This window comes from Anabrus simplex, chromosome 3 (assembly GCF_040414725.1).
Source record: "Anabrus simplex isolate iqAnaSimp1 chromosome 3, ASM4041472v1, whole genome shotgun sequence".
Taxonomy (NCBI): Eukaryota; Metazoa; Arthropoda; class Insecta; order Orthoptera; family Tettigoniidae; genus Anabrus; species Anabrus simplex.
In genome coordinates, this window is record NC_090267.1 from 432,336,737 (window position 1) to 432,359,470 (window position 22,734).

At 40.5% G+C, this 22,734-nt stretch overlaps 1 protein-coding gene across 2 annotated transcripts in view; it reads right to left on the reverse strand.

Annotated features, from left to right (window-relative positions):
• The window catches only part of tho2 (THO complex subunit 2-like protein), a 547,726-nt gene that overhangs the window by 298,935 nt on the left and 226,057 nt on the right, over nt 1–22,734 (reverse strand). For both annotated transcript variants that reach the window (XM_067143459.2, XM_067143457.2), the window contains exons 13-14: nt 22,463–22,734; nt 18,871–18,988 (exon numbers count right to left, since the gene is read on the reverse strand). In XM_067143459.2, coding sequence (XP_066999560.2) covers nt 18,871–18,988; nt 22,463–22,734 — 390 coding nt within the window. The remainder of the gene's footprint in view (nt 1–18,870; nt 18,989–22,462) is intronic.

Genomic DNA, 22,734 nt, shown 5'->3' on the forward strand with positions numbered 1-22,734 from the left:
CATCACTTTACTAGTTCATTGGTCGAGAGGTGTAATGTTAAGACGATGTGAAGGAACGAACATTATTCTTTCATTTTTCTCTCTCTGAAGGAGTAAGGTGTGAAGGGACGAACATTCTCTTTCTGGAACAGTCTAGATGATACAACTTCATCTTGTATAGTACATCTGGAAACTTCGAATACGTCTACGTAATCTTATGGACTTGGTCTGTAAATGTCTTGCGAGTTCGTATTCTAACTTCAAGTTAGAATTTCACTCTACGATTTTGTGTGGATTATTTCGTTCTGAAGTAAACTTGGAATATTTCAAGTCTTCAAGAAGAAATTATTAATTAATAATAATAATAATAATAATAATAATAATAATAATAATAATAATAATGAAATAGTTTAATAAAAATAAGAATAATAACAATAATATTTTCAGGAGCCGATATTAAAGCAATGACTTAAATTAGAATATTGACTGAAGATGAGACATATCTTAACTCTCTGAATCAGATTGTAACAATTTCATTCCTTGGCAGCAACGTGATATTTATTTCGGAATATTTTCTCATGACACAGGGAACAATAATCAGAAAATAAAGGTCAAGTGAAGTAGGATGGGATAATTAAACACGTTATTGAGAGTAAATTTGGTTGTGAGGTGATTGTTGAAATGCCGAAGATGCCCAATTTGATTGTAATGATATGAATGGAATCCATGTGGCGAATGTGGTGCATGAGTGGGCTAATTGCAATGGTGGATTGAATTATAACCCACATGGTGACTACTAGGGTACACGTTGGTCAGGTATAATAATAAATTAATATAAATGAACTCAACAACAATTAAAGATTTGTATGCTGTGATTTAGTATTGCTTTCGCACGATTGAGCGTGTCATCTCAATTTATCTCTAATTGTACGTGGTGATGGCGGACTGATTTGAGTCTGAACGCGATTTTTTAAAGTCTCATTCTTTGTTGCCATCCCTTGCTAGGAGTTGCATGTGTCCCCATTGTAGAGGTCATCTACATAATCTGAGGGCTCATAATCTAAAAATAAAAGACTAATAATAATAAAATTAACCTAGATAACTATAAATTATTTCCGTAATGAAACCCTTATCTGTGATGATGGTGTGGTTGTGATGTGTTTTGTAATTTTGCGCACAATTTTTGGTGTTCATTTCATTTGGATTGTCAGAACTATGTGCGTATTCACGTAGTGAGACATCCTGATCATGTCGAACTCAGGACTATGATTTGTGATGGATTATGCTCTATATTTCCAACAAATGGATTAATACAGTAAAATATAATTTTGTTTGACAATGAACTAGATTGAATACAATCGAGCGAGATCTCAGAAAGGAGGGAATAAACCAAAGAATCTGATAAGAACAGAAGTTGATAAAAATAAAGGTAAAAAAATAATGGAAATGTATTGTAAAGAAATTGAGCTATAGGGATATAATATTCACAGTCCCAGTTGAGTTACTGATGCAAGACAAAAGTCTTGTATTAGAAATAAATAACAAAATTAATGAGTGTAAGGTTAAAACATAAATTGATGATAGGAGTAAAAGTTGACTATGATTAGTTGAGAAGTAGAAATAGTAACTTATAACATAAAAAGATCATAACTGAGAAACTTAAAATAAGCCTAAAAAGCAATTAAATTATTTCAGATATAACTCGAATCTTTGTGTATAAAATGTACAGTAGTATAGGCTAGAATTAGGACATAAACCGGTTCCATGGCTAAATGGTGAGCGTGCTGGCCTTTGGTCACACAGGGGTCCCAGGTTCGATTCCTGGCAAGGTCGGGAATTTCAACCATCATTGGTTAATTTCTCTGGCACAAGGGCTGGGTGTACGTGTCGTCTTCATCATCATTTCGTCCTCATCACGACGCGCAGGTCGCGTAAGGGCTTCAATGAAAAGATCTGCACCCGGCAAGCTGAACATGTCATCGGACACTCCCGGCACTAAAAGCCATACGCCATTTCTTTTTTTTTTAGGGCATAAAAATAAATACTGTAATTTCTTAAAGGATATAATAATAATGAGATAGATGTGGAGTGGTTTAATGAACTACTGAGTAAGTAGGGTGCTCAATTGCTCAGAATAATAAAATGTCATGGGAAACAAATGAATTTATTTTGAAATCTAACATTGTTATTTGAGATGGTAAGAATTTTCACTAATGTTGAAAATTTTAATTGATTTACAGTTATTATGATTCACCTTCGATGTCTGGAAGTGGAGTACACAGACAATAATAAATTGAAAAAATTTGGTTCATGTGTAAAATTCCTAGGGAAGTTCAAGAAGTATAAGCACTTAAAATTTAATTTTGAAAAGTATGTCCAAGAATTTTCTTTGTGTGCCCATTGCATTTTCTGACCGTTCCAAAATGGCGTCAAAGTGGAGGTATGGACCACACAGGCAGAATTATATAAAGTGAATTATAATTTAAACGTTCACAGGAGGCCAAGGTCAAGTAAAGAGCGTACAATTTCAAAGGCTGTGAGTAGAAAACATAAAAATATCAAGTGGACTGTCTGAAAAGAAACAAGTAAATATTAATATATTATTACCACACTTACTAATCTGTCGAGATACTGGACGGATACGAATCATTTGAGCTGCATCAGAAAAGAAGATATTAGCCAAGAAAAACGAAATACTCAGATATTACGTGTTCTAAACGAAAAGGTACGGCGTGATACACAGTTTACAGTGCAGAAGAAAGGAATTGCGGAGTGAAATAAGAAAATTTGAATCAAATACGTTCAGTAACTGGACAGACAAGAAGTGATACGACACGTCGAAACTTGTTAAGAATAGAGATTGGAGGACAGAAAAATAACCAAGAATCATTACCAAGGAGCGAAATTAAGAGATTCTTAAGCCTTCAAGAACTGAATTATCATATAAACTTATATATAATAAATAAGGCAAAGATAAAATTGAACATACACTGAACCCAGTGTCAAATATTTGGCAAAAGTCAGATCCATAAGCAAAATACAAGAATACTGACGAGATATTTAGATTTTTAAGAAGCTTTAAAATTAACTCTTACTTGCTGGGATTATTTTATGTTAACACTAACTCAAGAGAGAAGATGATTATGACTTGCTAATTTCGAGGTGGAAATACCTGGAGGTGAATATGTAACCAGCCAGCCGACCAAACCTGATGAAGGAGATGACTCCAGCTGATCCTTAGATCCAGCCGTCCAAGGACTACAGATGTAGCGCTGAGGGCTACAAATTGCAAGTGACTAATCTCATGTTTTAATCCGTATTGAAATCTGTTGATTTACAATAACAAAGTTTTATTATGATCTACCTGTTCAATACATTATTGTAACCGATGCTTCGGCGGCTATACCAAACACAGTAAAGAGAGGAAAATAAGTGCAATTACACGGTACCTAAGACACTACACACACAAATAAAACATCTGATGAACTACGCGGGACTCTGCCGGTAACAACACTGGTAAAAATCAGTAGGGGCAACTTGATGATAATAAACCAGGAACATGGAAAGGAGACTGGGAAACCTTACCAAGGGCCATGGAGGTGTGAAGGTTGCGGTTTTCGAAAAGCCAACAGCGATCTTTGGTTTTCAAAATATTATTTACCAAAATCGGCATACAAATTAACTTCCGAAACAAATTCAGCTGTACACCAAATCAAGATACACACTACATACGACTTCAAAGTTCTTTGACAAATATACTTTAGATGTTCCTAGATAAGAGCTTTACCTTAACCCAATCGCATCATTTGACAATCCTAGCTCATCATAGTTACTTGTGGCATATGAATCAAATGACGAGCCCTGCTCGTGGCGATGCACAGCTGTACATCAATCCATATACTTCAGTCACTAACCCACAGACGCCACTTGTATGCATTCTGAGCTGAAGTTTACACATGTGGATTCAGTTTTTTCCCTTTCACCAGGTTCTCGCACACTTCCGGAACAAGAGATAAGAGAATCTTTTTTCACATAATTTCGCTCTTGTCAGGTGCCATCATGGCGTCAAGCAGATATGCTGGTGTTGATGAAGAAGGAATACGGAAGCTAAGACAGTGTTTTAGAGAGTGATATTGAAGGCAGTGATGTTTGGGATCAAGAATCAAGGAAGAATCTTAATTCCATCTTAATTCTTAATTCTTGATTCTTAATTCCATCTAATTCTGGGCTTGTCCTTCTTGATTCGATCCTCTAAGATCAGACGTAAAGTCAGGATAGCTTCACGTGTTCCTACATTTCTTCTGAAGCCAAACTGATCTTCTCCCAACTCAGCTTCAACTTGTTTTTCCATCTAATTGTGATGGGAGACTGGAACGCAGTGGTAGGCCAAGGAAGAGAAGGTAGCACAGTAGGAGAATTTGGATTGGGACGAAGGAACGAAAGAGGCGTCAAGCACAAGCAAGGAAGAGCTTTCTTAAGAAAAGAAATTTGCTCACTTCAAACATTGATATCGGAATTAGAAAGATGTTTTTGAAGATGTTAAGAATCAAGGGCTTTGAAAAAGAAGCAGCAATCCAGAAAGGAGTGAGGCAAGGCTGCAGTTTGTCCCCTCTCCTTTTCAATGTTTACATAGAACAGGCAGTAAAAGAAATCAAAGAGAAATTTGGAAAGGGAATCACAGTCCAAGGAGAGGAAATCAAAACCTTGAGATTTGCCGATGATATTGTTATTTTATCTGAGACTGCAGAAGATCTCGAGAAGTTGCTGAATGGTATGGATGAAGTCTTGGGTAAGGAGTACAAGATGAAAATAAATAAGTCCAAAACAAAAGTAATGGACTGCAGTCGAACGAAGGCAGGTGATGCAGGAAATATTAGATTAGGAAATGAAGTCTTAAAGGAAGTAGATGAATATTGTTACTTGGGTAGTAAAATAACTAACGATGGCAGAAGTAAGGAGGACATAAAATGCAGACTAGCACAAGCAAGGAAGAGCTTTCTTAAGAAAAGAAATTTGCTCACTTCAAACATTGATATCGGAATTAGAAAGATGTTTTTGAAGACTTTCGTGTGGAGCATGGCATTGTATGGAAGTGAAACATGGACGATAACTGGCTCAGAAAGAAAGAGAATAGAAGCTTTTGAAATGTGGTGTTACAGAAGAATGCTGAAGGTGAGATGGATAGATCGAATCACGAATGAAGAGATACTGAATCGAATTGGTGAGAAGAGATCGATTTGGCTAAATTTGACGAGAAGAAGAGATAGAATGATAGGACATATCTTAAGACACCCAGGACTTGTTCAGTTGGTTTTTGAAGGAAGTGTAGGAGGTAAGAACGGTAGGGGTAGACCAAGATATGAATATGACAAGCAGATTAGAGCAGATGTAGGATGCAATAGTTACGTAGAAATGAAAAGGTTAGCACAGGATAGGGTGGCATGGAGAACTGCATCAAACCAGTCTATGGACTGATGACTCAAACAACAACAACAACATGTTTGGGAAGACGAAATAGACCCTGAAGTCCTTAGTTCGAGTACTAGCGATGCGTATAATAGTTCTGATGACACGGAAAGTGAAGCAAATAACGACGGTGTGCCATGTCTTTCGAAACGAGCTCATACCTCGGCACAGACTAACTTGACTGACTGGAACTGGACAAAAAGTGACAATAAACCTGTTGTACATAAGTTTAGTGAATACAGTGGGGTTAGTGAAAATTTATTGAAACAGTTTGATACACAGCCACTATCTGAACTCTCAGTTTTTTGTGAATACATGAACCCTTTGTTTGACAAAATATCTGTCGAGACAAATTCATATGCAGCAAAACAGTTGAGCAATCCTGACAGAAAAAGTTGAAAGACGATGACAAATGGTTTGAGACTACACCCGACGAAATTAGGGCATATTTTGCGTTAGTTATACTAATGTCACAAGTGCGAAAGTCAAGAATACAGTTATAATGGAGTAAAAACAGGTGTATAAACACTCCTATTTTTTGTGAAACCATGAGCAGGGGAAGATTTATTATAATTTCACGATTTTTACATTTTGTTGACGATGAACAAGTCGATAGTAGTGACAAACTAAGAAAGATTAGGCCTATAATACAACATTTCTGCTCCAAATTTTCAGAATTATATTTACCTTCACAAGACATTGCTCTAGATGAAAGTCTAATGAAATTCAGAGGCCGCCTTTCATATGTCCAGTGTAATAGGTCTAAACGTTCAAGGTTTGGAATAAAAATTTACAAAATTTGTGAATCAAGTTCTGGCTACTGTCTGTTTTTCAAAATTTATGTAGGTGATGATGTAACGGATCCAAGTCTGCCAGCAAGTACAAACGTCGTGCTCAACATGTGTGAACCCTTGTTAGACCGAGGACATACATTGTTTTAGATAACTGGTATTCTTCCCCAGATTTACTCAAAAGGCTACACGACAAGCAGATGAATGTAATTGGAACTGTTAAGACAGAACCGAAAAGACATGCCTCGCGATATCAGTAAGAAGAAACTAAAACGTGGAGAGTATGAGACGTGGGCTGCCAACAGTATGTTGTGTGTGAAGTGGAAAGATAACAAGGATGTAATCCTAATTACAATGTTAATGACATCGCAGAGAAATACAATATCATTTTCAATAAAGCTATTCCCTCCCTAAGAAATTATTACCTAAAAATAGTAAATAAACAGAACACAGCACGCCCCAAAAGATTGATGAACGACAAGCCCAGCTCCACCCCTACACCCACAATAGCCACTCCCCCTACCCCTCCATCCATACCCCTCACTACAGCGAACATAAGTCCTAGGCATCCACGCAGCAGTGCGCAATGAGCTCCCAAACAGAATGTCACCCAACCACAACAACAACAACAGTAAGTACCAAGTACCAATTTACTTTCACACACAACTTCAGGCATTCCTTCAAACTTACACTTTACTCATACCAGTTTTCTTTCACAGATAACCACAGCTCCGGTAAACAGATATAGATAAGGAAGAGCTCACCACCAAAAACCTATATTCAACCAAATCTAAAAATCAAGGCTTTATCATCCGCTTCAAATGTTTTAAAACACGTTCACAGCTGAGCTACATATTATCTCTACCCACAATATTTGACCACTCAATGACTTGTGTTTTCGTTACAAGCATATATGAATGCATTTCTTAGTCAAATAGAACATCCTCAAGAACTGTTTACGAGCTCAAAATCAATCAACATAAACATAGGCGCACAAGACCTCGATGAGGAAGCCTGAAGAAAGAACATGCAAGATGTGCACTTTTAAATTCACCAAGTGTTTCTTATATACTTGTTTTCAGTGTTTTTAATGTGTTAAAATCACCAAGTGTTTTATATACATGTTTTCTGTGTTTTTAATGTGTTTAATGTGCATGTTCAATTTATTTTAAGTGTAGTTCAGTTTTTTTACTATCATATTTTAATCTCAGAAACAATTTTAACTTCACGTAATCACAAATGAAATGACGATAACATCTAACTCGCAACCCCATTAGACATCCGGATGCGCTAATGGACGACTACATCTTTGCAACATGTACCAATGCCTAATGGATGTAATATTGTGATCTGTCAGCTGATGATGACTGTATACAGTCGAAGCCGGTACTGATGTAAGTCCATGTTACAATAAATAGTATTGATAGGTGGAATTTCTTTCTTGTCCATATACGTAAAATCGATATATCTCAAAGAAGTGATTATACATATGTTGAGTGTGCTATGATAGCTAATGAAATTATGATTATTTGCGAGAAGGGGTGTAGATTTCACACAGCAGAATGAGAGTATTTGCATGTATTAGATTTCTTAAATGGGTTTGATATGATATGAAATGATATGGAAAGGGATTATAGATCATATGAGTTATTCCTTGTTGAGGTACGTCATGAAATGGTATTATGGAATGCTAGAGGTTAAATCCCCCTCGTGTGTGCTTCTACAATTGTAGGGGGCTAACCCTGATTACCCTCTTCAATTGAAGATCCTCTTCGTGGTGAGGGGGACTAGTAGCTCCTTTCCTGCGATGCCGAATGGAGCCCTATTGGGTAACCGTTCGGTATACAAGGAGGAGGAAGCTAAAGCACCGCCCAACCCTAAGGTGTAATGCGACCCGTGCCGATGGGGTGCATGACACATGGGAGATGTGTCTTGAACGGAGCCTTCGAGATACTTGGCGCCCTCTCGAAGTAAGTAGCCTTACCCAGGTATGCGGGGCTCTGCGTGGGCGGACATATATTTCCCTAGCTACTCGTGGGATTTGAATGAATACGGTAGCCATCCATAAACCGGAGAGCTCTTCTGGGGCCTCCGAGAGAAACACTACAACAACAACCGAAGGGGACTCTTCGGAGATACCCTCGGATAGTTCATCTGCGACAGTTAGAGGGCTCACTCAAGAGGTGGGCAATCTACAGGTCCAGAAGAAGAAGAAGGAGAAGAAGAAGCAGCGCTCTGGCGCTGAGAAGAGGAGATATAAGAAGGCCTTAAAGGCCCGGGAGCAGGCCAAAGAGGGCTTAACTCCGGGAGCTGAGGGGCCTTCTAATACCACAACAGTAACAACTGTGGGGGGGATCCGATGGGCACAAGAGGCGGGACCCTGAAAAGGGCTCTGCTTCTAGGGCACAGAGGACCCCACCCACAAAGATGCCAGAGGGCAAACGACTTCTGTCGGGGGCAACCCCAGAAGAAGATCTGCAGACTCGCAAAAAACCCAAGGTGGAATATGCCAGGATAGCTAAAGCTGGGATCAGGATGGCCATAGTACCTGTAGGATATCCTGACCAGCAGCTAACCGAGAAACAGGTGGCTGCTGTGGAAGAGGCTATCACCAATCTGATAGACGAGCTTCCGGAGCAGGGGCCCATTAAGCCTCAGTTCCTGGATTGCTATCTGTCGAGAGGTGCGGCCGTCATCATAGCCGAGAACGATGAAACTGTAGCATGGCTTTTCAGTCTTGTTACAGGTATACAACCGTGGGAAGGAGCCAGGCTCACAATTGTGGGCATGGATAAACTTCTTTCCTACAAGAGAGTCATGGTCTGGATACCAGGACAACCAAAGGACAATAATGTCCTTCTGGGAAGAATGGCACGCCAGAACCATGGCTTAAACCCCACCAGCTAGAGGGTCTACGACCGCAAGGAGGAGAAGAGAGGTGTCCGACTTGTGGTTAGCATGGACTCCAGAGACGTGGAGAAAGAGGTGGGGAAGAAGATCTTCTGCGGGGTGCATGTGGCTACCTTCACCTTGGTGGAGGGCAAGCGTGACAAGCAGAGGACCAACCCCACCACAGAAAATACAGAGACTAACAGGGGCGAAGAGCAGGAGCCCGGACAGGAACCTGGGCCAGCCAAGCCTCAAGACTCATCGCGGGAGACGGAGCAGCACGTTCCAGAGACCGCATAAGGTAAAGTATTGCATGAAGGTAAGAATGATTACTTTCATACAAGCAAATATACAACATTGTATAGCGGCCTCTAGGGTACTTATTAGAAGTATCCAGAAGGGCAGGTTTTCGGTCGCCCTGATACAAGAACCCTGGCTTAGACAGGGGCATATCATGGGACTAAAATGTACAGGGTTCACTCTATTCAGTGGAATAGCAGAGGAGAAGCCTAGAGCATGTATACTAGTTAAAGATCACAACGCCTGGGCTATACCAGGCTTCATTACTGGAGACCTGGTAGCAGTCCTAGTGAGATATGAAGAGGGCGGACAGCCAAAAGACTTGGTTGTCTGCTCTGCATATTTCCCAGGAGACTCTGAAACTCCACCCCCGCCGGAGGAGTTCAAGAGACTGGTGATATACTGTAGGAAACAAGGATTAAACCTCATAGTAGGATGTGACGCCAATGCTCATCACAGCATTTGGGGAAGCAAATATACAAACTGAAGGGGAGAGCACCTCATAGAATTTCTATGTACAACTGATCTTGAGATCATGAATATTGGTGATACCCCTACCTTCATTAATAATAGGAGTGTGGGGATCATAGATCTTACCCTGGGTTCCATGGGAATCATACAGGAATTTAAAGACTGGAAGGTTTCTTTGGAGCCTTCCTTGTCAGACCATAGACACATTGTGTTTTATAAAGAGGGCTCCCTCGAGATCCCGTCTTACAGAAACCCTAGACGAACCGATTGGACGTCTTTTAGGGAGGACGTGAGGAGGGGACTGGAGGGAGGACCCTCAAATATAATTAAAAACAAAGAGGAGCTGGAGCTCAGTGTGAGTTTTCTCACACGGACACTGGTTATCTCTTATGAATTAAACTACCCTATTGTTAAGGCAAAAAGAGTAACAGGAAGCTTCAAGTGGAATAGTTATCTGAACACCTGAGGAGAAATACACGAAGGCTCTGGAATAAGTACAGGGAACTTCAGGATCAAGAAAGCCTAGATTCTTACAAAGAATCACAAAGAAGGTACAAGTCAGAAGTCAAAAAGGCTTTTAGGAAATCTTGGAGACAGTTTTGTGAATCCATTGAAAGTCAACATGAAGCGGCAAGGCTTCATAAAATTTTAACCTTGGATAGAAGGGCAAGGCTGGGTTCACTGGAGTCGCCTTCGGGTGGATACACATCCACAGAGGGGGAGACCCTGAACTTACTGCTTGATGCCCACTTTCCAGGTTTGGTAGTCACGAATAGTGAGGTAAAATCGAGCGGATCCTTCAGACCCGATAAAAGTGGCTGGAAGGAAGCCGCAGAGATTGTTACCCCAAGAAGGGTTAAGTGGGCATTAGAATCCTTTGCCCCTTACAAAAGCCCAGGGGTGGATGGGATCTTCCCGGCACTTCTTCAGGAAGCGGGGGGGGGGGTCCTTATACCATACCTGGTCAGAATCTTTAGAGCCTGTCTCACTATGGGGTATGTGTACTCCTTGTGGCGTCAGGCGAAGGTGGTGTATATACCTAAACCCGGAAGGTCTTTATATACTAGACCTAAGGATTATAGACCCATTAGTCTAACGTCTTTTCTACTTAAGACCTTGGAAAGACTGGTGGATAGACATCAGGGAGAAAGTATTAAGGGACTTTCCCCTGCATTCTCATCAACATGCATATCAACCAGGGAAGTTGGTTGAGACGGCACTACACCAGCTAGTTTCTAGTAGGGTTGGGCACTATGTCCCTGTTTCGGCATAAGGTGCCGGTGCACAGTTATGTTCCGCTGTTCCAGAACACCAAGTGTCAATTGTTCCGAAACATTCTCAAGCGAGCCGGAGACACTGACTCGCTGTACCATCAGAAGCGCCACTATGCACTGCCCTTCGCCTACTAGCTGAACTGTGCAGCGGGCGCACGGGACGCGGGACTGTAAATGCGCAGTGTAGAGAGAACTTCGGGAGGCAACATTACATGCTCCGCGCCAGTGGGAACTGGGAGTGTGCCTGTACGGAACGTACTGTGTGGTGTGTGCCTGTGTGTAGTTATGGCCATGGTGCAGCATAAAGCTGCAGGGAACGTGAACGAACAGTCGGAACACTGAAATTCGCGCCCAATAATCACGTTAAAGGCTGCTTTTAGGTTAAGATTTTTCCGGTCAATATAAAATACACATAACACTGTTACAGTGGCAGTGCAGGTGTTTAAAAGTAACCAATTCAAGAATATTTTCACCAGTTGAATGTATTGGCCTGTATTGTGAGTAATTAGTGAGTAATTAATATCTCGAAAATTTCCCTCAACACATTCTCGGGGATTGACGTTAAACATTAATTTGGACTTTAAGGAAACTTTTAAGCCCAAGAAAAATATGGGTCGTCGCTTTAGAATTAAAAATATAACTGGATGAATACATTGTTGTACTTTCGTGCTGTTAGGCCGGGCGCACATTGAGAAGCAGTTGGCCGCAGAGCAGGGAAGAGCAGAGCAGAACAGCGCGAAGCTTACGAAATTGCGAAGTGGACGTGAGCGCGCATTGCCACGCAGGGTCTCGTCTGTTTTCAGAAATAACATTTTTTCTTTTGACTCTGTGATACCGGGGCATTCAGTATAAAGAGGCTCTTTTTTTCTTTTTCTTCAAGCATTCGCGATTTTTCTCATTTTGTTAGTCATCTTCACAATTTCCTTTGTGCTGATGGCAACGCGGTTATTCAGCTTAAGACAATCGCAATAAAAACAACCACCTTCGCCAGTTTACAAGACTGAACAATATTTCTATGTTACCGATGTTCGGTGTTCATATGAACTAAGCAAAGAATTTAATTCATGATTATTTTTTATATTTTTTATGTCGCACCGACACAGATAGGTCTTATGGCAACGATGGAATAGGAAAGGGCTAGGAATGGGAAGGAAGCGACCGAGGCCTTAATTAAGGTACAGCCCCCCCAGCATTAGCCTGGTGTGAATATGGGAAACCTCGGAAAACTATCTTCACGGTTGCGGACAGTGTGGTTCGAACCCCCTATCTCCCGGATGCAAGCTCATAGCAAGGCGTTCCTAATCGCACGACCAACTTGCATGGTAAATTCATTAATACGATCACAGTGGGGGAGAGGGAAAAATATGTATTTACAAATGTACTGCTAGATTTTCATCTAGTTGTCACAAGAAACAAGATACTAAAATCAATCAACATTGACAATCTGTTGTGAACACGTTTGCATTTATATTTGACAAGACATGATAAATAATTTTCCGTATTTATCTCTTCACATAAATGTGATGATGGATGACGGCGACGGAGTCGGCGATGATGTTCTCCATAATCAGCATTAGATCTTTGTCTTAAATTCTACTTGTTGCGAGAACTTGGGTCACGGATTGTTTCATAGATATATGAGGATTACATTCTTTTGTTTGCTGTTTGTTTAACGTCGCACTAACATATCGAAGGTTTTCGGCGACGGAAGAAGGGTGGAAGATTGGGAAGGTAGCGGGCGTGGCCTTAATTAAGGTACAGCCCCAGCATTTGGCTAGTGTAAAAATAGGAAACCACGGAAAAACATCTTCAGGGCTGCCGACAGTGGGGTTCGAACCCACTATCTCCCGAATGCAAGCTCACAGAGGCGCGACACTAACCGCACGGCCACTTGCTCGGTGGATTACATTTTAGACCTTTCTCTAAACTACCTTGTTACGCAGCGTGAATAAAATGATTTATAGCCTAGACTGTAGTGCCTTATTCCCCGAATTTACATACCGATTTTCATTAAATCTGTTCAGCCATTTTCTCACAAACATACATACATACATACATATATACGTACATACTGCATTGCAGACCACATGATTCACATAGTACCTATAAAACATTTGAGACTGAATGGCTGTGGTAATTTTCTTAAGTGCGTGACACGTGTGCAGGAAACTGTATATCGAAGACTGCGGGTGGTAGGCGGAAGTAGGTGCAGAACCGGCCTGCTCTGCTCTGTCCTGCCCTGTCTGTCAACTTGCGATGGTGCAATGATTTGTGTGGATTACAAAAATCTGCTCTGCGCTGCACTGCTTTAGCTGCTTCTTCTGCGTCCCAGTGTGCGCCTTATGCTCTCTGCACTTCGAATTCCTTCCCTCTCAACTTCCATTTACTTTCTTCAATATCTCGAAAATTTCCCTCAACACTTTCTCGGGGAATGATGTTAAAAATTAATTTGGACTTTAAGGAAACTTTAAGCCCAAGAAAAATACGGGTCATCGCTTTGGAATTAAAGATATAACTGGATGAAAAAATGTTGACACTCCAACACAGGGTGGCACACAGCCGGTATCGACAGGCAGACAGCCAAGGCCAACTAATCTATCTAGTGCGGCCTTGGCACAGCACGTTCGGTTCAGGCACATTCCAGCTGAAGCGGAGCATGTACTGTTGCCTCTCGAAGTTCTCTCTAGGACGCAGTTACAGTCCTGTGTCCTGTGTCCCGTGTCTCGGCACTCTGTACCGAAACACTCCGCCTCAAGTTCCTAATGTTGCGGAACAAGCGAATGTTCCGGTCTGCTCAACCCTAGTTTCTAGGCTGGAGAGTGCCTTGGATCAGGAACAACTTGCTATGGTTGTATTCCTAGATATAGAAGGGGCCTTTAACTATACATCTTTGGGCTCCATAGAACGTAGTCTAGAGAGAAGAGGAGTGAGCAGTATGCTCATAAAATGGATTATGGCCTCACTGCAGGGCCGTCAAGTTCTGTTTACCCTCAACGCTGTAATGTTGAGAGCTAATATAGACAGGGGGTGTCCACAGGGAGGAGTATTATCACCAACATTATGGTGTCTGGTAGTGGATGAACTACTTACCAGGTTAAATGTTGCAGGAATATACGCCCAAGGCTATGCAGATGACATAAGCCTGATGGCGGTAGGATATTTCCCCAGCACGGTTTCCGAGCTCGTACAGAGCTCTTTACGTAGGGTGGAAAGATGGTGCCATGAGACAGACTTGTCGGTTAATCCCGATAAGACGGAGCTCGTGGTATTTACCAGGAAGAGGAGGCTAGACGGACTGTCATAGCCTTTCCTATTTGGGAAAAAATTAGCTAAGACAACCTCAGTTAAGTACCTAGGAGTAATCCTTGAGGCAAGACTGAGTTGGAAGAAACATATAGATCATAAGGTGGATAAGGCCCGCAAGATTATGTGGGCCTGTCGCAGGGCCGTCGGTAAGACTTGGGGCCTAAGACCTAAGGTGGTCCAGTGGCTCTATATCTCTACTGTACGGCCCACGATCACCTATGCATCTTTAGTCTGGTGGCCAGGCTCGGAGAGTAAAACTGTGACCACCAGGTTAAACAGTGTCCAAAGACTTGCGTGTCTAGGAATAACAGGGGCACTGGATACTACACCATTATGTGCAATGGAGGCTATCCTAGGTTTTCCCCCCTTACATTTATATGTTAAGGTAATAGCAGAAATGAGTGCCTATCGCCTCTGGTCACTCGGGGGATGGTCCTTCAAAAAACCGAATAGAGGTCATGCCTCTATTCTTACAAGGCTCCACCAGACTTGCCCTATGACAATGATGATCGGGGATCTGATGAAGCCTAGCTTTAATTTGAATTATAAATTTACAGTGGTGATACCCACAAGGGAGGAGTGGGCCACGGATGCTGGGGCCCATCTTAAGTCTGCGGGCTGTACATGGTACACAGATGGCTCGCGGACGGAGACGGGCACAGGCGCCAGGGTCTGGGAGCCTAAGACAAGGCTCTCCCTTCCTATGGATAAATATGCTACTGTTTTCCAGGCCGAAGTATACGCAATACTAGCCTGTGCTGTATATATATGGAATATGAATGGACACAGAAGATGCATCACTATCTGCAGTGATAGCCAGGCAGCACTAAAAGCACTATGTGCAGTTAAAACAACATCAAAATTAGTATGGGAATGCCAAAGGATGTTAGATCAGCTGTGTGAATTTAGCTCAGTTACCCTATTATGGGTCCCTGGGCACACAGGTATCAGTGGAAATGAAGAAGCTGACAAACTAGCGAAACAAGGCTCAAAAGGTTCTTTCACAGGATCAGAGCCCTTCCTGGGAGTTTCACTCCGAAGTGTGAGACTGGTAATATCCCAGAGGACAAACCAGTCTCACTTAGATATTTGGAAGAGGTTAACTATAGCAAGGCAGGCACGTGGACTTATCAAAGGGCCTAGCCAAAGTTATAAAAAGGTCCTAATGAATTTGAATAGGACCAGAATGAGAATGGTAGTTGGACTGTTAACAGGCCACAATACCTTACAGAGACACCTACACATCATGAAAATCACCCAGGATCCGATGTGTAGAAGATGCGGTAAGGAGGAGGAGACCTCCGTGCATGTGTTATGTCAGTGCGAGGCTCTTGCAAGCACTAGACATCGATACCTTGGCTCACATTTTGTGAGCCTGGAAGACATCAGGAATGCCAATATCCGGACACTAGTATCCTTTATAGGAGCACTAGGGCTGGACTAGGCAAACCTGTTTAAGGGGCACAAAGGGTCTTCATAGACCTACGTGTGGAGCTCTGCGAAGACAGGGCTCACCCATTTCTTATCTATCTATCTATCTATCTAGAGGTTAAATATTATTCTGTGAGATGAATTATGATCCAATGAAGTGAATATAGATGCAACGAAGCTTAATACATTGTTAGAATTGTGTTATATATGAAAAGGTTATGATATGAAAAGAAATGGTTATACTGATGTTTATAACTTCTTGAATTGAGCGATATATGGAAGTGAATTGAATTATATGAAGGAACTGAAATGAAGTGTTAGGAAGATAGTAGCAATGAAGACATAATGAGGGATGCTAAATGTAAATATTCATAGTATGGTTCAATTATAAGAAGCAGGTACATGGAATGAGTAATACTTCGAGGGAATATCATAAGACAAGGTAGGCATGGCAAACCCAGACGTGTATATCAAAGTAGATGGTTTCTGTTATATTAACACATGGGTGACAGGCCCCGAGAAATCTCGTAGTATGCTCGCCAGCGGTAGGAGACGGGCCCCGAGAAATCTTGGTTTTATTCACGACATTGTTTTCGGTCTTCCTGTGACATCTCGACCATATATTGAACTATTTCAGACTTGCACATTGAGTAGAATAAATCGTAGATGTATATCTGCCACTTTCCTTTTATTCACGGCCTCTTTTATTCTTTGATTTAGTTTCGAAACTTCAACTTTCTTTCTCGTAATCTATAATCTTCATTTCCGTATTGATGAATTGCACAATTAAAAATAGGAGAGGATTTCCACCAATCAATACTTATTTATTGCATATATTGAACTACAGGACCGGTTTCGACCTCATATACAAGGTCATCTTCAGCTGAACCATACATACATACATACATATTTATATAATGGAGCTTTGATTAAGATTGTGTTGTTAAAGGAATGCTATATGATGATGATGTACATTTAGTCACATACAAATGGGGCTCGTCTTAGCGTGAACTGGCGTATATGTCATTCTGTACAATATTGCAACTGTATGTCTAAAATATTATGTTGAAGGTCTTAAAATTAGTGTATAAAATATGTCTTTACTTAAACTAACTTATATATATAAAAACACTTCATGCATATGAACATTCGTTCTTGCTTGTTGGTCAATGCATCGACTAACTTCCGTATTTAAGTCTTATTTACAGTTGTACACCTCAGCTGCTATTCTTGGAGTTTGTAAAATTGCATGGATGAAAAGTTTTGTCTTCCTGTGTATATGTGGGATAAAACACTTTCAATTTTAAAAAGGTGCCAAATGTATGGATGAAATTCAACTAAAATATGTTCAGCTCTGCTGTGTGTGTTGCCCTTTTATTGGAACCAATTCATGTTGTCCTGTGGCGTCCGTAAATTTGGATGACATGGGGTTCAAAGTAGTGGCTCCTTTCCCATTTGTAGCTGTGCAATGATGTTATGTTTATCTGTGGAAGATAAGACTGAGTTATAAGTGATATCGTGTTGGAGGAATGTCTAAGGGTTATGTGTGTGAATTAGAATATGTACTTACTGTTGTTGGTGTAGCTGAGTTGTGTTTGACGTGCAAGCCTGTAATGTATTACTTCGTGTTCTTCTTGGGCTCATACTAGCTGCTGTGAGGGGAAGGGAAGGAGGGGTAGGGAGAGTTGTTGTTGTCGGAGTAGGGGTGGAGCTGGTTGTGTTGTTTGGTGTTTTTCTGTTGCGTGTTGCGTTCTGTTTATCGATTAACTTAAGGTAAGGGATTTTTAGGGCGGGGATAACTGTATTGAAGATGATGTTAGTTTTTTCTGTGATTTCATTTATGTTGTAATTTGGATTGGTGTACTGATCTAGAGTGATGTAAAATTCTTCTGTTATGTTGAGCAGGGGGCCTTTGGGGTTTATGTTTAGGATTTGCATATCGTTTGCAAACCTCACCACCAGAATGTTGGCCAGCAGAGGAGGAGAGCTGGTGGTATATAATTTATAATCACTATATTGCAAGCCAAAAGCATGGGTAAAATGGCAAAACTCTCTGCAGTGTTCATATGGAGTGAAGGCATGCGACGCTGTTGATAGTGATTCATCTGTTGGATGGAGACAGACTCTTTGGTGTTATCTGACAGGAGTAGGCTATGTGCCAACACCAGGTCTCACCTTCTCCCTACCTTAATATCACCAACACCCATATCTAGATGTGCAGGTCACCCATGGGCGTCATCTAGAAAGATCTGCACTAGACCTCTTTGGAGGCCACATGCAATCAATCGATTCAAGTATCAAGCACACAGGAAGAACAAAAGGTTGAAAATAATGACTAATTGAAGTACAGACACACTTCATATTCAGAACATTTGCAAGATATGAGAAGACGATGAATGAACATTGTATTAATTTGGGTTTTTGCCAAGTGAAAGAGATAAACTGCAGAGAACTTCCCAGACCACGAAGACTTTGCTCCACTTGCTCAGAAGTGCACTATGATTAGCCATGACTGTTCAAGTAAAGATGAAGGGTTTGATTTCAACTGACTGTTGATCTACTGAATGAAATGGTGCACTGTTTGTTGCAAGATGGCACACCATGAAATATTTTCTGAGAAGAAATTAAAGACATCACTTTTAGGAAACAACCAAATCATCACACTACGAAAAGGGGAAATATTAATAAAGGATAGCATCAAGAACAATGAAATGTTAAGAAGAGAGAGAAGATTGAAATTGAGGTGGGGATGAAGATAGAAAAATATAAAATGGAGTATCAGAAATTATGAAGAAAAGTTCTGTTCCCTTAACATAGCATAAAATAAAAAATAGTACGTCCATTACTCTGGGTCATTAAAGCATCAATCCAGGCAAGAAAACAAATATTGCAGTAAGAAAAGCAGAATTTACAGCATCTAATTACTTCAAAAATATAGAATTTAGAATCATCAATGGACTAACCTCGCCTTTGAGAAGTTCACCACCAGCCATTGCTTCGAGTTGTTCAGTAGTCATTTCTTCAGCTGCTTCAATACCAGCCATCTTCTGAACAATTTCCTTCAAAATAAGTAGGTCCAGACTGAAAAAAAGACCCAAAAAATGTGAATATTACAGAAAAGTAAGAAACACAAAAAAACTATCTTATTTTTTAAAAGTGCTATCTGTGGATAATGCATGCAGTACATTCAATAACAATAATAATAATTCCGCAACAAAATCATCCAGAAAGCTCGAGAGCAAATTCCCCTGAAAAAGAATACTAAACACCCTTGGTCTGAATGTGAACATGCCTTGAAGGAACGAAAAGAAGCATTCCAGAAATACAACAGCAAGAAATCACCAGAAAACCAAACATATTTCAATGAAACTAGAAAACGAGTAGCCAAAATCATCAGGCAGGTCAAGAGAAAACACCTGAAGCAACAACTGGACTCGATTGAAGACAACTTTCGTAACTACAATGTACGAGATTTCTACAGGGAATTCGGAGGACAAGTCCGTGGGTACGCTCCTCAAAACCTGGCTTTCAAAAGATCAGATGGAAAACTTGCACTCAGTAATCAGGATAATTGTCAAGAATTAGCACTTTACTTCGCTGATCTCCTCAACTGTCCAGAGCCCCTCACAAGATTCCCTCAAGAACCCCCAAGGCACACTTTCCCAGAATCTCCACCACCGACAGAGGAAGAAATCCGCGGCCACATCCTCAAACTTAAAAACAATAGGACCTCCGGAGAAGATGGCATCATTGCGGAACTTCTGAAAAATCTTGGACCTAACTCCCTCAAGGAGCTCACTCAAATCATTACAGATATCTGGCAATCGGAAGAATTACCTCAGGACTGGAAGTGCGCCCTCATCCACCCATTACACAAAAAGGGATATAAGACTGACGTAAATAATTACAGGGGCATTTCTCTTCTCCAAGTGACTTAAAAAATTCTTTCAGCTTGCCTTTTGAATAGAACGCAAGAACAACTAGAACAAAGTATTGGCGAATATCAAGCAGGCTTCCGCCCTGGTCGCTCGTGTGCAGAACAAATATTCAACTTGAAGAAAACACTTAAATACAAAGCATTGAGGAACAAACCGGTCATATGCATTTTTGTTGACTTTAGGAAAGCGTACGACTTGGTTGATCGACAGTCTCTCTTCGTTGTTCTTGAGGAACTGGGGCTTGATTCCAAGACCCTCAACCTCATCAAGGCAACACTCACTGACACTATCTCCAAAGTTAAATTCACGGGGGAGATCTCTGAACCATTCCAGATTAAAACTGGCGTCCGACAAGGTGATGGCTTATCTCCGCTTCTTTTCAACCTCGTCCTAGACAAAGTCATCCGCGAGTGGGAAAAGGTATTGAAAGACATGGGATACTGGCGCCCCATACGACTAGGACGACCCAAAGACGGTATTGACATATCATGCCTCGCTTTTGCAGATGACCTGGCCATACTTACAGATGATGTATTCACAGCCGTTAAACAAATTGAAACCCTTAGCGAATGTGCTGGAATGGTTGGCCCACAAATTTCCTTTGAAGAGACTAAGTTCTTCTGCTCAAAATTTGACATCCAAAATTTGAACACGACACATGGGCAAATCAACCGAGTACCACACTTCAAGTACTTGGGAGAAATACTTGAACCAATGGGAGGCGAGAAGGCTGCCCAGAAAATTTGCCTACAAAAATTTCGGAAAGCCTACGGTAGGGTTCACAACATATACAATAAAAAGTGCTTGTCCCGCCATGCAAAGATCAGACACTATAATACAGTAATAAAGCCCGAAGTCTTATATGCCAGCGAGACCCTTACACTAAACGGGAAAGGTGACCTAGAAAACATTTTAAAAGAAGAAAGAAGAATCCTGAGGAAAATTCTCGGCCCCCAAAAAACAGAAGATGGATATAGACTGAGGTCAGGCAAAGAGACAGAAGAGCATTCCAACATTGCAGCAGACATCCGCAAAAGACGCCTGAAATTCTATGGGCACGTCCACAGATTGCCGGCAAGTAGACTGACACACAAGATTCTCACTTACATAGAACATCTAAAAAATATTCCATGGGTACTAGAAGTAAAGAAGGATCTGGAAAAAGCCCAGATAAACCCAAATGACACCGCGGACAGAAACCTTTATAGGAAAAAATTAATGGATGGAAAGTGCAACCAGAGAACGAAGTGAAAAAGAAGACTGGAGCAAAGTGGACAGAAGAACGAAAAAGGATCCACGGAGAAAGGATGAGAGCTGTTTGGCAACTCAGAAAACAGAATCGTTAGAGCTTTGCGTGATCCATTGGGTCCATACGCACATAATAATAATAATAATAATAATAATAATAATAATAATAATAATAATAATAATAATAATAATAATAATAATAATAATAATAATAATAATAATAATAATAATAATAATAATAATACAGCCTCAGCTACCAGGTCCGCAGGCTATCTGAAATTATGTCACCACGGTAGTCTGAAAATTTACTATCAACATTCTGATTTAATGCAATCTGGCAAGCAGAACTCCAACATAGTTTCAAGAAAGGTTACTGAGTAAATGTTTTAGACATGCTCCCTTTTTCTTTCGATATTTCATACAACAAATGTTTCCCAATTCTGAGTTATGGTCAAGTGAACACTGTTTGCCACCAGAAGTCTTTTACATGACATAAATTATAACGTTGGGTGCCGAGATTTTTGCCCACCCATTAGAATCGGTTGTTAGCCTGTTAATTTGGGATCATAAGTCGGACAGACTATTTCTGATCCATCCACACATCAGAATCCAGTCTACAAAATCTATACAGAGAAATCCCTCTGCGGGGTCTGCCTGAAGTCTTTGAATTGTTGATGATTATTGCTGTTCTTCATATTCAAATATTCCGGTTGGCATACAGTCGAGTAAATCAGTTGATTCATATTTTTCAATATTTCTAGTTCAAGTCTCCGACATAGTTTTGAGAGAATTTACTGAGTCACTGTTTTAGACATCCTTCCTTGTACTTTTGATACTCCAACAATTAAGGGCTGTATTAATTTGCGGTAACACATAGTAGAAAAATAATAATCTGCTTATTATTTCAGTTCTACATTTTCAGTTAACCTGAGAAAGATTCACGAATTTATTTCCCAACTTTTCTGAAAAATTGGATATAACGACACTCCACTAACGTGGGTACATTTTTCACTATTATGAATTCCTGCTATAACAGACTTCTACTGTATTTAAATGAAAATGTAGACCTAGACATATGATAAAAAAATCAAAACTTCACAAAAAGAAACCTGCAACAAATAATCTGTAGCATCTCACAAAATAAAGTAATGCCTGTATACATAGCTAGGCCTCGTCAATATACCATCAAAATCTCATGCTTGTATAAAGAAAAGTTTCTGAGATAAAAGCACATACATTTTTTTAATATTTAGTATTGACAACAGCCCCCCATCACCCCAGAACGAATTGCAATAGGGTGAAATTCTTCCCCAAGATAACAGTATGTTCAATCAATAATTTTTAAAATAAACTCATAATGAATAATTACCTTTTCTGAGCCTTCAGTTGGTTGGCCACATACTGCAACAAACCAGTCAACTCAATGTTATATTTCTTGAAAATAGCTCCACAGAAGGAAGCAAGGCTCTGTAACCACAGAGAGATTGACGTGCCATCATACTTGAACCTATCACGATCAGCACTGGCCAAAGATTCTACTAAGCAATAACCTAGCACATCATAGGACAAGCTAGTCAGGTACTTGAGTGAGTCCACCACAGGGTTTATCAGGTTGTCATAGATCTGAATCTGCACCAACAC